Genomic DNA, 16,976 nt, shown 5'->3' on the forward strand with positions numbered 1-16,976 from the left:
AGGCCAACCTGCTTACTTGATGAAGACCTGGACGAAGGTAAACAAGTCAGCACCGATGTAGGGGTGGGAATCTTCAGGCACTTCAAGATCCGATTCCAAAACAATTCTTGATCTACATTTTTTCCCACAATTAATTATTCTGCTGTGCAAATACATCTTTACATCTTAACCAAAATTTTCTATGTTTTTATGCTTTTTCTTTATAGTTGGAATCTCTGTGTGTCAGTACTGCCATCTTAAAAGTAGGGGTATGAATCTTGGTTTCACGATTCAATTCAATTACGAGTATCACTATCAACTCAATATCACAATGCGTCATATTCTCAGTTTTCAATATTACTGCACATGGCTACATTTTCATATACATTTTAAATCAAATTTATTTTGTGCAAAATTTACTTTATTTTTTTTTACTATTATATAAGCAGGCTACTTTTTAAAACAATTACTTATTTAAAATAAGTGTTCTTTAAGTATCCGAAAGTTTACAGACAATAGGGCTTTTCTTTTTTTCCTCAGCATTATTGCCGTTTGATTATTACCGATGAGATCATAGACAGTGGCAGCTTTAACAGGCTGCATTCAGACTAATGCACAGACCTATTTTGATATATCAGATGTTTTGTCCTGTTCTGAAGACACAACAGTATAAAAGTATTCGAAAATGCAAGTGCATATAACCACAGACGCAATCGAGCTTCAGGACAAACAAACACAAAGTGCATGTGAAAGTCTGTGAGTGCGCAAGTTTCGTGCATCTAATAGTACTGCATTCCAAACGGTATAAATGAAAGCATATCTAAAGTAAAACACTGTGGGTGGAAGCACACACTGTCAAGCAATGTGCACGTGTCTCACAGCGCAAATTTTGTGGAATGAAGCCCGCCGCGTCTCTAGTGCGCACACATGCCATATGCGAAAAAAACTAAAAAAACAAGCTCAGAATCGTTGAACAGAGAATCGCGATGCATCTGAGAATCGATTTTTTTTCTCCCACCCCTACACCGATGACATCAGGGAGCTGGGGAGGGACACAGATTTGTCAATTCAAAGGGGTCACATTTACTGTGGTACACCCTGAGCAGGCTCTGGTGATGGAATAAGAAGTGTTTACCCTCTTGAGAAAGGAGGCTATAGAGCACGTACCTTCGCTTGAGAGGGAGTCCAGCTTTTACAGCTGATAATTCATTGTTCCCATCGTAGATCTGCGCCAACACAACTGCTCAGTCAGGACATTCAAATTCAAGATGCTGACGTTGAATGCAAATCAGGTCTGAGGACTGGTTCATCATCATAGATTTGAAGGACGGCTCTGAAACACTTTCCAACACTTTTCACTTTTTCCACTTTTCCTCCACTTTGGAGGTCTCGTAATGTATATAAACCAACAGTGGGGTCTGCAGTCACCTCCACTTTGCAAACTGGCACACCAGATCCTCCTGTGGGCTCAGGAGAAGGCTGCTGTCTCTGAGGGCAATTTATTTATTAGAAAAGGTATTATGTCAAAAACAGCCAATCTGAACCAGATAGATAATAGAAAAAAATGTAATTTATATTATTCTTTATGTCCTTTTTGGAACTTGAAACCTGACTTTCTCTGTCTAGACAAAACAGGTGAAACATTAATCAAAATATCGTTTATGTGTTCCACAGAAGAAAGTCATAAAGGTTTAGAACAGCTTTAGGTGACAGAATTGAGATTTTTAGGTGAACTATACCTTCATGCATTGAAACCTCTCATGAAAGTAAGTGATTCAGCATGAGTTGCTTATCCTGTTATTTGAAGCACTGAAGTGTGTGGATGTTTGCACAGGGTTCGTTTGTGGCATCTGATGTAGAGCAGCTAAAACAGGCCATAGCAGAGTGCAAGAGACTGATCCTGGAACTGCCAGAACATTCAGAGAAACAGAAGGACACAGTCGTCAAACTGATCCACCTTCGGCTGAAACTTCAGGAATTAAAGGTTTGCACTACCAGTCAAAATTTGCAGACAATTATTGGTTTTAATAATTAACAATGAACAAAGTGAAAATAGTACGGTGACTGAGAGAAAAAAAAAATAATATATATATATATATATATATATATATATATATATATATATATATATATATATATATACTGAACAAAATTATAAACGCAACACTTTTGTTTTTGCCCCCATTTTTCATGAGCTGAACTCAAAAGATCTAAGACTTTTTCTATGTACACAAAAGGCTTATTTCTCTCAAATATTGTTCACAAATCAGTCTGAATCTGTGTTAGTGAGCACTTCTCCTTTGCCGAGATAATCCATCCACCTCACAGGTGTAGCATATTAGGATGCTGATTAGACAGCATGATTATTGCACAGGTGTGCCTTAGGCTGGCCACAATAAAAGGCCACTCTAAAATGTGCAGTTTTACTGAATTGGGGAGGTCTGGAGGGGTCCGAAAACCAGTCAGTATCTGGTGTGACCACCATTTGCCTCACGCAATGCAACACATCTCCTTCGCATAGAGTTGATCAGGTTGTTGATTGTGGCCTGTGGAATGTTGTTCCATTCCTCTTCAATGGCTGTGCGAAGTTGCTGGATATTGGCAGGAACTGGAACACGCTGTCGTATACGCCGATCAAGATCATCCCAAACATGCTCAATGGGTGACATGTCCAGTGAGTATGCTGGCCATGCAATAACTGGGATGTTTTCAGCTTCCAGGAATTGTGCACAGATCCTTGCCTGCCCATACCATAACCCCACCGCCACCATGGGCCACTCGATGACATCACAGTGTTGACATTAGCAAACCACTCACCCACACGACGCCATACACGCTGTCTGCCATCTGCCCTGTACAGTGAAAACCGGGATTCATCCGTGAAGAGAACACCTCTCTAAAGTGCCAGATGCCATCGAATGTGAGCATTTGCCCACTCAAGTCGGTTACGATGACGAACTGCAGTCAGGTTGAGACCCCGATGAGAATGATGAGCAAGCAGATGAGCTTCCTTAAGACTGTTTCTGACAGTTTGTGCAGAAATTCTTTGGTTATGCAAATCGATTGTTGCAGCAGCTGTCCAGGTGGCTGGACTCAAACGATCTTGGAGGTGAAGATGCTGGATATGGAGGTCCTGGGCTGGTGTGGTTACACGTGGTCTGCGGTTGTGAGGCCGGTTCGATGTACTGCCAAATTCTCTGAAATGCCTTTGGAGACGCCTTATGGTAGAGAAATGAACATTCAATTCATGGGCAACAGCTCTGGTGGACATTCCTGCAGTCAGCATGCCAATTGCACGTTCCCTCAAAACTTGCGACATCTGTGGCATTGTGCTGTGTGATAAAACTGCACATTTTAGAGTGGCCTTTTATTGTGGCCAGCCTAAGGCACACCTTTGCAATAATCATGCTGTCTAATCAGCATCTTGATATGCCACTCTGAGGTGGATGTATTATCTCGGCAAAAGAGAAGTGCTCACTAACACAGATTTAGACAGATTTGTGAACAATATTTGAGAGAAATAGGCCTTTTGTGTTTTAGATCTTTGAGTTCAGCTCATGAAAAATGGGGGAAAAAACAAAAGTGTTGCGTTTATAATTTTGTTAAGTGTGTGTGTGTGTGTGTGTGTGTGTGTATATGTATATATGTATGTGTATATATATGTGTATATATATATATGTATGGACACACACATGCAAATAGTAAAAACACGAGCAAATTAAGAAAACATCTTCATCCGTTTGACAACACGTGCTGCAAATACTCACAACATGACCAAATACAGAAACGTGCTGCAAATACTCGCAACACAAACAAATATAGAAATGCGCTGCAAATACTCACAACACAACCAAATACAGAAATGTGCTGCAAATACTCACAACTCAAACAAATATGGAAACGCGCTGCAAATACTCACAACACAACCAAATAACAGGAACGCTCTGCAAATACGCACAGACCACATGAAAAATGTTTAAGGGATGTGCAACAACTGACCAAACTTTGTGGGACATGCATATCAATGTCTACTTTGAAAGGCAAGATTTTTATTTAACACCCTGATCATATGATTCCTTAGCTTTTTTTGGATATTATTAGCCTAAATATGGTGATGAAATACACAATTACTGTAACTGTGAAACGTTTCGTAAGCTGGCTAACTTTCTTTTACAACTTTCCTTATGGAAATTAACCATGGTTTTATTATTAAAATACTAATAAAATAAACATGGTTACTACTATAGTTAAAAAATTGTAACCACAAATTAACCATGTTTTTGCTACACTAACCATAGTTCAACCATGGTATTTGTATAACTGTGGTTATACAAATGGAAATCAATACACCAAAAAAAGGTGTACTACACTACTACACAAACTACTATTTTACTATAACAAAACCATGCTTAATTTTCATAAGGGTTGTTGAGGTCCACTTTAAACATTTCCCTTATGGAAATTAACCCTCTGGGGTCGACGCCCGCAGGGACACGTTTCGTGGCAGATTTTCCTGATAAGGCTGAAAAGAGCTTGAATTACTGTGCCGTTTTTGATCGTACAGATAAGAGCAATACACCATTCGAATCTGTAATGTGTTGGGACTTTTATTTGTATACACTCATAATAACAACTAAACTTTGTGCTTTTGAAAAATAAAGAAAACAAACGGTGCGTTCTCAGTCTTCACTCTCTCCGCGAACTGCTTTTTGAAACGCGTCACTAAAATGAACCGAAACTCAGTGAATATTTTACACAGAGCCATGAGAAATATATCTATAGAAAGTTTGACATGTCTACTCTGAAATGAAGTAAGTCTTACCGAAAACAAATATTCTGTGATAAAGTAATCATATGAAACCAGGTCCAGTTTTTCCCTTATCTCATTATGTTTCTGGGTCATTGACGTATAAGGATTTTTGACAGGCAAATATTAAAATACAAAAAATAATAATATCTTTTGTAGTAGGGATGTTCATTTTAACCGTTTAACCGTTAACCGACCGATAAGAATTTTGACCGATTAATACAATCAGTTAAACGGTTTAAAGTCACTTATTTATTTATTTATTTATTTATTTATTTTTCAGTAATTTATCAAAATATTTTAAAAGGTTTGCTGCATGGTTAAAATAAGCTACGCGTATAAAAAAAATGTTTTTTTAGAGAGAGAGAGAGAGAGAGAGAGAGAGAAAAAAACATAAGTCGCCTATAAGTCGCATTCAGAAATAGGCCGACGCAAATTACAAACATTATAATAAACACTGTAAACATATAGGCTATTTTAGTTCCCCTCACTCCTCAACAAATCCTTTCAATTAACAGTAGGCTATTTAGAAAATAACAAGAATTAAAAATGTAAGAAGCTATAGGCATATATAAACGACAAACCAAAACGAATTCATTTAGGCTAAAGGAAACTGAAACCAATGTTGGGTCTCTCTCTCATTCATACAAAATAAAATGTTTCCGTATTCGTGATGTATTTGAATGCCAAAATATTATTTACCTTTTATTTAGCCTAGGCCTACTTCACTCGCGTTCCAATATCCACCTAAAACAAAACGTTTTGCATAACTTCACAGCGGTACGGTGATAACGCTTAATGGCACATATTTTACTATATATTTAAACTGGCGCTGGAGCAATCACTTGCCCCCCCCCCCGTAACAGTGGAAGCAACTACTCCTTTTAGTCATGAAGATAATCGGAATTGTAAAAGGTTTGCTTTTATTTGTGTAAATTCACAATAAAAACAAATCTTTGCGCTTTTGTAAAATGAGCCAAAAAAAATAGGCCACTTTCTGCCGTCTGTTTCCTTTCGCGCTACTTGTTGCACAGTTTTTCTTTCGTTTTCTTAAATTATGATTTAAGTGAAAATATATTTCTCGTATAGGCCTATTTATTAGATATAATTAATATATATAGCGCCTAGCTTTATTATGTTTTTCTCCGCTGCGGCGCTGCAGGTGTGTGATGTGATAGCTATGATGACCATGTGAATCCCCATGTTCTGTTGTTTGCTGCTTTTTGCGCATGTAAAATTAATCCCCGGAAAACAAATGTTAGTATTTTTAATGGGTCACAGACACTTATTCTTTCTAATTTAATTCAGTTCTAATTTAAAATAATCTTGTCGGTTAACAGTTAATAATCGGTTAACAAGCGTCAGTTGTCGGTTAGGAAAAATAACCGAAATGAACATCCCTATTTTGTAGTTGTTCAAACATTAAGAAGTTTGTGTACACACAAATTCATATTAAAATTTTAAATTAAGTGATTTTAGTGTTTTTTCATCTAGATGAATCAGCGGTAGCCTTAAAAAATGTCATGTGGTGCTATCATGATTTATATTAAAATGTAATTAATTTCCTTAACATGCTTAACATTTCTTTTTAGATGTTCTCAGTAATTGAAGTGTTTAGAAACAAAGTATTTGCATTTCTTTTGAGTTTTTGTACATAATGATCTCATATTTTTGTTCTATAATTTCAGAGTTGCCGCCTTAATTGTAGTTAGCAGACTTTTTTCTGTAAATTGCATAAAACTGAGAAAAATATTTTTAAAATCCCATTCACTTAAGAATACTATAGCAGTGATTCATATTTCAGCCACAGAAATTAGATAATTTATTTTTAATTTAATACAGTTATTGCTATTATTGGTCGCACCACATGATGAGTGGTCACTCCAGATGACACAAAGACCTAACATCATTAAAAATCTATTTAACCCTCTGGGGTCTGAGGGTGTTTTGGGGCCCCGGAGAAGTTTTGACATGCCCTGACATTTGTGCTTTTTTCAGTTGCTTATAAACATTTTAATGGCTAAAGTCTAAAAACACTGTATTCAGCAGAAACTGGGCTACAATAATATGCGAGCAGCTTGTACGTACGTGATTGTGTTTTTGAGAAAACAACGTTTATGCGTGGTTAGAAAAAAAACTAAAATGTTAAAGTAACTGAAATAAGGCCATAAAACACATACAGAACATTTGAGAACTGGATCTTGTAGCCTAGAATATTTGCTTCAAAATTATCTGAAAATAATCTAACTCACTCATTCAGAAAAAACAATATATTGATTTAAATTTTAACTTTTTGGGTAGAAAGGGTCTATGCGAGAGGGCGTGAACTATCCTGGATAATACTGTTACTCACACCTGAGAAGACAAAAACCCGCATAATGAGCTCCATAATGAGCCATTGAGTCAGGTATGTGACAGAGGGAATTGCTACAAGAAAGAATGTGAGAAAAAAAGAAATGTGTATACATAAAATAACTTGAGATTCACTTGCGAGTGCAGTTAAACAGTTTATTAGGAACAAATAAACAACAGAAGAGTCAAGACATCGTGGGTGCAATATCCAAAATATCCAAAACAGTGGCAGGAAAATGGGAGACAGCAGAAACTGCACAAGAAAACACAAAACAAACGTGAGCAACACAATGAACGGACAGACAAAGCAAACATGGTGACAATACATACACTACCAGTCAAATTATTTAAACAGTAAGATTTGTAATGTTTTTTTTTTTAAGAAGTGTCTTCAGCTCACCAAGCCTGCATTTATTTGATCCAAAGTACAGCAAAAACAGTACATTATATTTATTATAATATATAGGCCTACATATTGTTACTATTCAAAATAAATAAAGCAGCCCCCCCACACACACACTAAAATTAATAAATAAATTAGTGAGCATGTTGATAGGCTTATCAGGAGCAACTATATTATTACATTAGCAATCACCAATATTGCCCACGTGATTTTATAACATAGATGCACACATGCTTTGCATGTATTATCATACAATACAAAAACAACATTTTATAACTGAGAAACTAAATTATTATTGTTAAGCTTATTATAAACATGTTTGAGAAGGTATTTGCAAACAGAGTAGGCTACTTCACAGTAAAGATTGGTCTAAACTTTCTTAGACATTACTTTTATATCATTGTTTATAGAACATATAACTATCCTCACGTCGTGCAACATTTAAATGCAATGAAAGGTTGCCTATCATATTTCAAAATGTTGCACTTGATTTCACACATTTTATTCTGGAGTTATAGTTTGGGAAAAGTTCACCTAGTAAATGCGTTCAACTTTGTCACAACAACACATTATCGAATGCCAATAAGAAACATTACTTACTTGGTATAAAATATCTCGTCTTCCGCCGGATTCTGCTGCGCTCAAGTTATGTTTGTGAGGTAAACAAAGCTTTTTCCTCTCAGCGCGTTTCTGAGGTAAATACAAGGCTTATTCCTCACAGCGTGTTCTTCCAAAACTGAAAAGTATCTGAGATGAACGCGTTGCTGCTTTGTTTACGGTGGTGTGGGCGTTTACATGCCTCGTGTCTCACGTGGAGATTTGTAATAACAATAGCGCGAGCAGCGCGTGGGCGTGACGTAATTAGAGATAATGAGACCAGACGGAAAAACTGGACCTGCCGTTGGTTTCATACGGATTACTTTATCACAGAATATTTGTTTTCGGTAAGACTTACTTCATTTAACAGTAGACATGTCAAGCTTTCTATAGATATATCTATAGATATATATATTCTCATGTCTCAGTGTGAAGTATTTGCTGAGTTACAGTTCATTTTAGTGTCGTGTTTCAAAAAGCAGTTCGCGGAGAGAGTGAAGACTGAGAACGCACCCTGTTTGTTTTCTTGATTCTTCAATAGCACAAAGTTTAGTTGTTATTATGAGTGTATACAAATAAAAGTAGACCCCTTACAGATTCGAAAGGTGTATTGCTCTTATCTTTACGATCAAAAATGGCAGAGTAATTCAAGCTCATTTCGGCCTTATCAGGAAAATCTGCCTCAAAATGCGTATCCGCGTTTGTCGACCCCAGAGGGTTAAAGAAACGTGTGAAAAGTTCAGCATATGGCATTAACTGCAGTCATTTTTTTTAGACCCAGTTATTTCTAAACTTTGCCCAACCTTGGCTGCTCAATTGACCCTTCGCCGGGAGTTTGATTAACAGGCAATCTGAGCAATCATAATGCCAAATCTGCCATTTTTGTCCAACAAACAAACCAGACAGGAGAGTAGATTAATTTGGTGGACTTGAACTTGAAAAATAGTGTTCATTGACATCTTTTCACAGTTGAAACAAGATACCTTCTGATGTTCATTCATGTTTATTTTGTGCTATAACTAGTAAGAGATGATCGGTCACATGCCGCTTGAACTGAGGTGCTACAGCGATCTGTCACGACACAAAAGAGCCATAAAAACAGTATTTGTTGTTTGAATTTCTTTAAAAAATGACAAAATTTGAACTCTGAGACTTGTTTAATATCGAAAGTAACCTGCTCTGTCTTGTATGTCGACGTGTTGTCAGTGTCGTCTTTGCTCCGTGATGTATTTTTCACTGCATGAGAACATGATGTGTGGCATAAAAGTGCCATGATTTGTCGGATGGTTTCTCTTAAGTAGCAACAGTAACTAAGGACGGGTCTTTGCTAAGAGTCAATTTAGAGTTGCTGACTCAGGTTCTGAGATGAAATCATAAACATCTTTCTTACAGCAGAAAATTATATCTGGAGTTTGTGCTTGGCTGTAGGGTCAGAATTAACATGCTGCCTATGGTGAGCGTTTATTTTACTTTGCTTGGCAGTGGAATCCGGTAAAATAGATTAAAATAGTTAATAAATATATAATAAATTACTAATAAATGCATAATTACCAAACTAAAATTAGATGCTCTAAATTCCTATTTTTTGCATTTTTTCTCTTTGTACAAAGATTGCACATAAAACGCTCGAAATGACCCATACTGCATAAAAATATATTCCAAATTATATTAAAATAAAGTATTTTGTGTATATAAACCATTAATTGAATATAAAAGCACAAAAACTACGAATCTGGGACATATATCTATAATGGAAAACACTCGCCAGTGGTCGCACCACATTATATTTGGTCACACCACATGATATTTTCAAATTCAGTCAAAATTTTCAAGCACAGAATTAGCCACCTAAACAAAACAAGCTAGCTTCCCATGAAAGGTCACTATGACATTTATAATAAAAATAAATGCTTGTAGAAATAACTTAATATTCGTTGGGTCTCATTCACTAATAATTGCATACATTTTTCGTATTAATACGCACATTTGAACTTTTCACGAAAACTTTCCGCATAATTCACAACACGTGCGTACGCACATGAGCTTGTGCTTAAACACGTTCTTCTGTTAATGAATTTGGAGTCTTCTAAATGAGTGCCCATGTGCACGAGGTTAGTAATTAGCATAATACCAAACCAGCTCCATATAAGGGCTTTCTGCAAAGCGGCACTCGTCCAGAGAAAGATAATTATGGCACCGAAACAGAAGACAAAGAAAAAGAACTTTAACGATAATGAACGTGAGGTTTTGCTGTCGGAGGTGGAAGCCAGAAAAAAAATTGCAATTTAAAAGTGTATCCACTGGCATAATGGGCACAGGTAAAAAAAGAAGCATGGGATACGGTAACACAAGCCATTAATGTGGTTTCTCCATCAATTCGGAAATTCGTTTTGTGATCGAAAGACTATATGCGAGGGAGTGGCAATGGCCTTGAATATTATGTGAGTCTCACCTGAGAGACAAAGGGCCCTCCCATAATGGCCTCTAAAGGCAGGTAAGAGAGAATGTGAGGAGATTGAAAAAAAGTGTTTTTTAAATTATTTGTATATTATTTACAACACAGTATAATCAAAACATAAATAATGAAGGTCAAAGACACATTATTGTGCACACTGATCTAACCACAGAGATGTGAACAGACTTTGAGTCATTCCTGCGACAGATTCTGTTCAACAAGTGAAACAAGTAAATCATACCTGATATTTACGTGTGTTATTTAAGTGTTTCTACTTCTTTCCATGGATTCAAGAAGAAAAAAACATAATCAGTAGAAAAGGAGCTTGTTTTAACATAGAATATCAGTGTAGTTGAACATCTGATGTTGGTACAGCGCTCTCAGAGGAAAACAGTTTGAAGAGACCTCAGGATTCATCTGTGGTGCAGGTATCTGACTCAATAAAATACAAACAACCAAAAAAAAAAAATACATTTGTGAGCATGTTAATGTCTAGTTACTTTTCACCCACGCTTTAAATAACATATCTAATTATATGTATGGTTCTTTATACATGCTTATAAGGCCCTGGGCGTACATGATTATTGCGTACGTGTGGTATAAGTTGTTCTTAAATTTTTTCGTACATTTAGAATAAATTTTAGTACGAAAGTTTTTGATGAATCATGATTTATTCGTGAAATCGTCCGTACGCACATTTCATGCAAACATTTGTCCGTACGCATGTTTAGTGAATGAGACCCACTGTTTTTTTGAGGTCATACCTAGGGGTGGGAATTTTCAGGCACTTCACGATCCGATCCGATTCTGGGAGACACGATCCGATTCCAAAACGATTCTTGATCTACATTTTTTTCCCCAATTAAATCTTCTGCTGTGCAAATACATCTTTACAACTTTACATTTTAACCAAAATTGCCGTTTCTATGCTTTTTTTTATAGTTGGAATCTCTGTATGTCAGTACTGGTATCTTAAAAATTGGAAGTGAGTCTTCACTGGTTTCACGATTCAATTCAATTACGATTATCATTATCAACTCAATATCATGATGCGTCACACGGCTACATTTTCATATACATTTTGTCAAATTTATTTTGTGCAAAATTTACTTTATTTTTTATTATATAAGCAGGCTACTTTTTAAAAAAATTACTTATTTAAAATTAGTGTTCTTTAAGTATCCGAAAGTTTACAGACAATAGTTATGGGATTTTCTTTTTTCCTCAGCATTATTGCTGGTGAGATCATAGACAGTGGCAGCTTTAACAGGCTGCATTGACATTAATGCACAGATCTGTTTAGATATATCAGATGTTTTGTCCTGCTCTGAAAACATAACTGAGTGTGTCTAGCCTACATCAATTTCGTATAAAAATATAAAAAAACGCAAGTGCATTTAAGCACAGCCGCAATCGAGCTTCAGGACAAACAAACACATAGCGCACGAGTTTCGTGCATCTAATAGTACTGCATTCCAAACGGCACAAATGAAAGCATATCTAAAGAAAACACAGCGGGTGGAAGCACACACTGGCAAGCAATGCGCACGTGTCTCACAGCGCAAATTCTGTGTAATGAAGCCTAGAAGTCTCTAGCGTGCACACATGCCATATGCGGGAAAAAAAAAAAAAACCTCAGAATTGATTCTGAAATATGCAGAATCGATTCAGAATCGTTGAAGAGAGAATCGCGATGCATCGGCGAATCGATTTTTTTTTTTTTTTTCTCCCACCCCTAGTCATACCACATGATATCCAAATGTGGTAACAACATATCATCCATTAAAAAAGGTTATTTTTTTCCAAATTTGAAAGAGAGTTACAAACCTGCTTGATGCTTCTATGAGTCCTTGGCAAATTGTTATATGATGCAACGTGTCATAAAAGTACCAAAATGGTAGTTTCTTGATGGTCGCACCACATGATATTTCATAAAATGGAGATTATTGGACAAAGTTTGTTTGAATATTATGATGGAAATATAAAGACAAATGCTTTGCAGTTTTATACAGGATTACAAAACACTTTGGAAAACATGCCAAATAGTGCAGAAAATTAATCTGAATAAATTTAGGGTAATTTCAAAGATGTTTCCAAATAACTAATGTTTTTTGACAAATTAAAGTTGGTACATATGTGGGAGAGGTACTTCTTATATATGGCATCTTTATGCATTTAAACCAATTTTTAACTGAAAAAATGCAATCGGACAGAAAATGTAGGCGTCCCATCATTGACCTGTTACTCATTATATCCCTGATATTCAACATGTTCATCTCGGATACTTTTCGTTTTTGGAAGACGCTGAGAGGAATAAGCCTTGTATTTACCTCAGAAGATGCGCTGAGAGGAAAAAGCCTTGTATTTACCTCAGCTGAGAGGAATAAGCTTTGTTTATCTCACAAACAGAATGCGCAGCTTGAGCCAGCGAAGGAGATCTTTTATACAGAGTAAGTAATGTTTCTTATTGGCATTAGATAATGTGTTGTTGTGACATAAACTTGAACGCATTTACTTGTTGGACTTTTCCCAAACTATAGCTCCAGACTAAAATGTGTGAAATCGAGTGCAACATTTTGAAATATGATAGGCAACCTTTCATTGCATTTAAATGTTGCACGACGTGAGGATGGTTATATATTCTATAAACAATGATATAAAAGTGATGTCTAAGAAAGTTTAGACCAATCTTTACTGTGAAATAGCCTACTCTGTTTGCAAATACCTGCTCAATAGAGACAGATATAATAGATATATTATAGAGACTCTGTACACCTAGATATAAAATATAGATTCTGTGTCTGTTCCCCTACTAGCAAATACAAAAAAAAACCGTTCAAACCCATTTAAGGGTAATTAGGGGTTCAAGCGCGTAGCGTCACGTAAAACTGATCGTGCAGACCAAACCGTAAGTCATAGAGACTTGAAACTTGGAGAGACGGTAGTACTCACACCACCTACTAGGGCTGTGCAATTAATCGCATGCGATTCTCATGTGCATCTCGTCAGTAAAGCCGGTTCCGTGATTAGCGGTAAATCTCCATCACCTGTTTTCAAATGGAGTGGCAATTAATACACAGAGCCGTAGTTCACTGACAAGCTACGCGATATCGCGTTCATAATCCCAGATGAATCGCATTCTGTGTATTAACTGCCGCTCCATTTGAAAACAGGTGATGGAGATTTACCGCCAACCACGGTGCTGACTTTACTTAATTTAATTGCACAGCCCTACCACCTACAACGTGACCAAGGCTCGCCGTCGCAAAGGGGCGCCAAAATGCTCGAAAGGAGCAGGGCCACTTTTGGGTAAAATGCCTATAACTCTAAACTCAGAAAACTTATGTAAGAGCTTAATCTTAGGTCACAGGAAAAAAAATTGCGGAGCTTAGCCACTTGGTGGTGCTATAAGAATGGCTGTAACTGCGCAACCATTTGACCTATCAACATGAAAATCGGTTTGCGTGGTTTTGGTCCAAAGTGCCACAAGTGTCTACAAGGACATTTGCGTATCTAAAAATTATGGCGCAATTGGCCAACGAAATTTGAGCACCTTTTAGATAAGGTTAACGGAGGCCATACGGAACAAAACTCGATGGACCTGTTCAACTCCCGGCCACTGGGGGCGATATTGCATTTTTCAAGGGTGTGAACGATTGTACGTTGTGCAGTTTTTCGTACATTTGCATGATATTCGTATCATACGATAGAACTCCTCATTCTGGACAGCCTTGTCTCTGGAACCACTGCTGTCAATCAAATTGTTTGTTAACCCCCTGGGGTCGAAGCCCGCACCAGTGCCAGTGTAAGGAACGTGAAAATAGAGACACCAGCCACCATAGTCCATTGTTTACCAGGAGCCAGAGCGCCTGACATCTTGGCAAATTTAAAAGTGTTGACTAATTATTAAGGTAAATTCAGTAAGATTGTTATCCACGTTGGCGCTAATGATGTTCGACTTCGCCAGTCGGAGATCACTAAAAATAATGTTAAAGAGGTGTGTGAAATTGCAAGTACGATGTCATACACTGTAATATGCTCTGGTCCGCTCCCTGCTTATCGTGGTGATGAGATTGATAGCAGACTGTTGTCACTCAATGGCTGGATGTCCAAGTGGTGCCCGCAAAATAACGTAGACTTTATAGACAATTGGAAGAATTTTTGGGGCAGACCTGACCTGTTGAAAAGAGATGGTGTTCATCCTTCCTGGGGTGGTGCCGCTCTTCTCTCTAGAAATATGGCACATAGTCTTAGAGTTCGTATTTGACTAACTGGGACCCAGGTCAGGAAGCAGACAGACTGGCTAAACCGACCGTCTGCTAGCCGCCTCACGTCACAGAAGTCAGTTAACTCTCAGCACATAGAAACTTTTTCACCTAGCTATCACACTATAGAGACTGTGTCTGTTCCCCAAACTAGAAAATACAGAAAACATCCAAACCAGAGTAATAGTAACAATTTAATTGATGTTCAGCAAATAAAAAAACAATATAATACAGATAAACACATGATAAAGCTTGGCTTATTGAATATTAGATCCCTTTCTTCAAAAGCACTTTTTGTAAATGATATGTTCACTGACCATAAACTAGATGTACATTCTGTGTATTAACTAGATGTACATTCTGTGTATTAACTGCCGCTCCATTTGAAAACAGGTGATGGAGATTTACCGCCAACCACGGTGCTGACTTTACTTAATTTAATTGCACAGCCCTACCACCTACAACGTGACCAAGGCTCGCCGTCGCAAAGGGGCGCCAAAATGCTCGAAAGGAGCAGGGCCACTTTTGGGTAAAATGCCTATAACTCTAAACTCAGAAAACTTATGTAAGAGCTTAATCTTAGGTCACAGGAAAAAAAAAATTGCGGAGCTTAGCCACTTGGTGGTGCTATAAGAATGGCTGTAACTGCGCAACCATTTGACCTATCAACATGAAAATCGGTTTGCGTGGTTTTGGTCCAAAGTGCCACAAGTGTCTACAAGGACATTTGCGTATCTAAAAAATTATGGCCGCAATTGGCCAACGAAATTTGAGCACCTTTTAGATAAGGTTAACGGAGGCCATACGGAACAAAACTCGATGGACCTGTTCAACTCCCGGCCACTGGGGGCGATATTGCATTTTTCAAGGGTGTGAACGATTGTACGTTGTGCAGTTTTTCGTACATTTGCATGATATTCGTATCATACGATAGAACTCCTCATTCTGGACAGCCTTGTCTCTGGAACCACTGCTGTCAATCAAATTGTTTGTTAACCCCCTGGGGTCGAAGCCCGCACCAGTGCCAGTGTAAGGAACGTGAAAATAGAGACACCAGCCACCATAGTCCATTGTTTACCAGGAGCCAGAGCGCCTGACATCTTGGCAAATTTAAAAGTGTTGACTAATTATTAAGGTAAATTCAGTAAGATTGTTATCCACGTTGGCGCTAATGATGTTCGACTTCGCCAGTCGGAGATCACTAAAAATAATGTTAAAGAGGTGTGTGAAATTGCAAGTACGATGTCATACACTGTAATATGCTCTGGTCCGCTCCCTGCTTATCGTGGTGATGAGATTGATAGCAGACTGTTGTCACTCAATGGCTGGATGTCCAAGTGGTGCCCGCAAAATAACGTAGACTTTATAGACAATTGGAAGAATTTTTGGGGCAGACCTGACCTGTTGAAAAGAGATGGTGTTCATCCTTCCTGGGGTGGTGCCGCTCTTCTCTCTAGAAATATGGCACATAGTCTTAGAGTTCGTATTTGACTAACTAGGACCCAGGTCAGGAAGCAGACAGACTGGCTAAACCGACCGTCTGCTAGCCGCCTCACGTCACAGAAGTCAGTTAACTCTCAGCACATAGAAACTTTTTCACCTAGCTATCACACTATAGAGACTGTGTCTGTTCCCCAAACTAGAAAATACAGAAAACATCCAAACCAGAGTAATAGTAACAATTTAATTGATGTTCAGCAAATAAAAAACCAATATAATACAGATAAACACATGATAAAGCTTGGCTTATTGAATATTAGATCCCTTTCTTCAAAAGCACTTTTTGTAAATGATATGTTCACTGACCATAAACTAGATGTGCTTTGTTTGACAGAAACCTGGCTAAAAAAAGATGATTACATTACTTTAAACGAGTCTACACCCCAAGATTACTGTTACAAACATGAACCGCGTCCAAAAGGTAAAGGGGGAGGTGTTGCTACAATTTATAGCAATATTTTCAGTATCTCTCAGAGATCGGGTTTCAAGTATAATTCGTTCGAAGTAATGGTGCTTCATATAACGTTATCCAAAGAACCAAGTATTAATGATAAATCCCCTGTGATGTTTGTACTGGCTACTGTATACAGGCCACCAGGGCACCATACAGACTTTATT

General features: G+C 37.5%; 1 protein-coding gene across 11 annotated transcripts in view; it reads left to right on the top strand.

Moving 5' to 3' along the window:
• Positions 1–16,976, top strand: part of def8 (differentially expressed in FDCP 8 homolog) — a 96,508-nt gene that overhangs the window by 17,961 nt on the left and 61,571 nt on the right. For 7 of the 11 annotated variants that reach the window (XR_009267122.1, XM_058752381.1, XM_058752383.1 and 4 more), the window contains one exon: positions 1,814–1,963. The exons of the other annotated variants lie outside the window; for them this stretch is intronic. Coding sequence is in view for 6 of the 7 variants with exons in the window: in XM_058752381.1 (XP_058608364.1) it covers positions 1,814–1,963 (150 nt within the window). In the remaining variant the exon portion in view is untranslated. The remainder of the gene's footprint in view (positions 1–1,813; positions 1,964–16,976) is intronic. 11 annotated transcript variants of the gene reach the window in all.

This window comes from Onychostoma macrolepis, chromosome 18 (genome assembly GCF_012432095.1).
Source record: "Onychostoma macrolepis isolate SWU-2019 chromosome 18, ASM1243209v1, whole genome shotgun sequence".
Classification (NCBI taxonomy): Eukaryota; Metazoa; Chordata; class Actinopteri; order Cypriniformes; family Cyprinidae; genus Onychostoma; species Onychostoma macrolepis.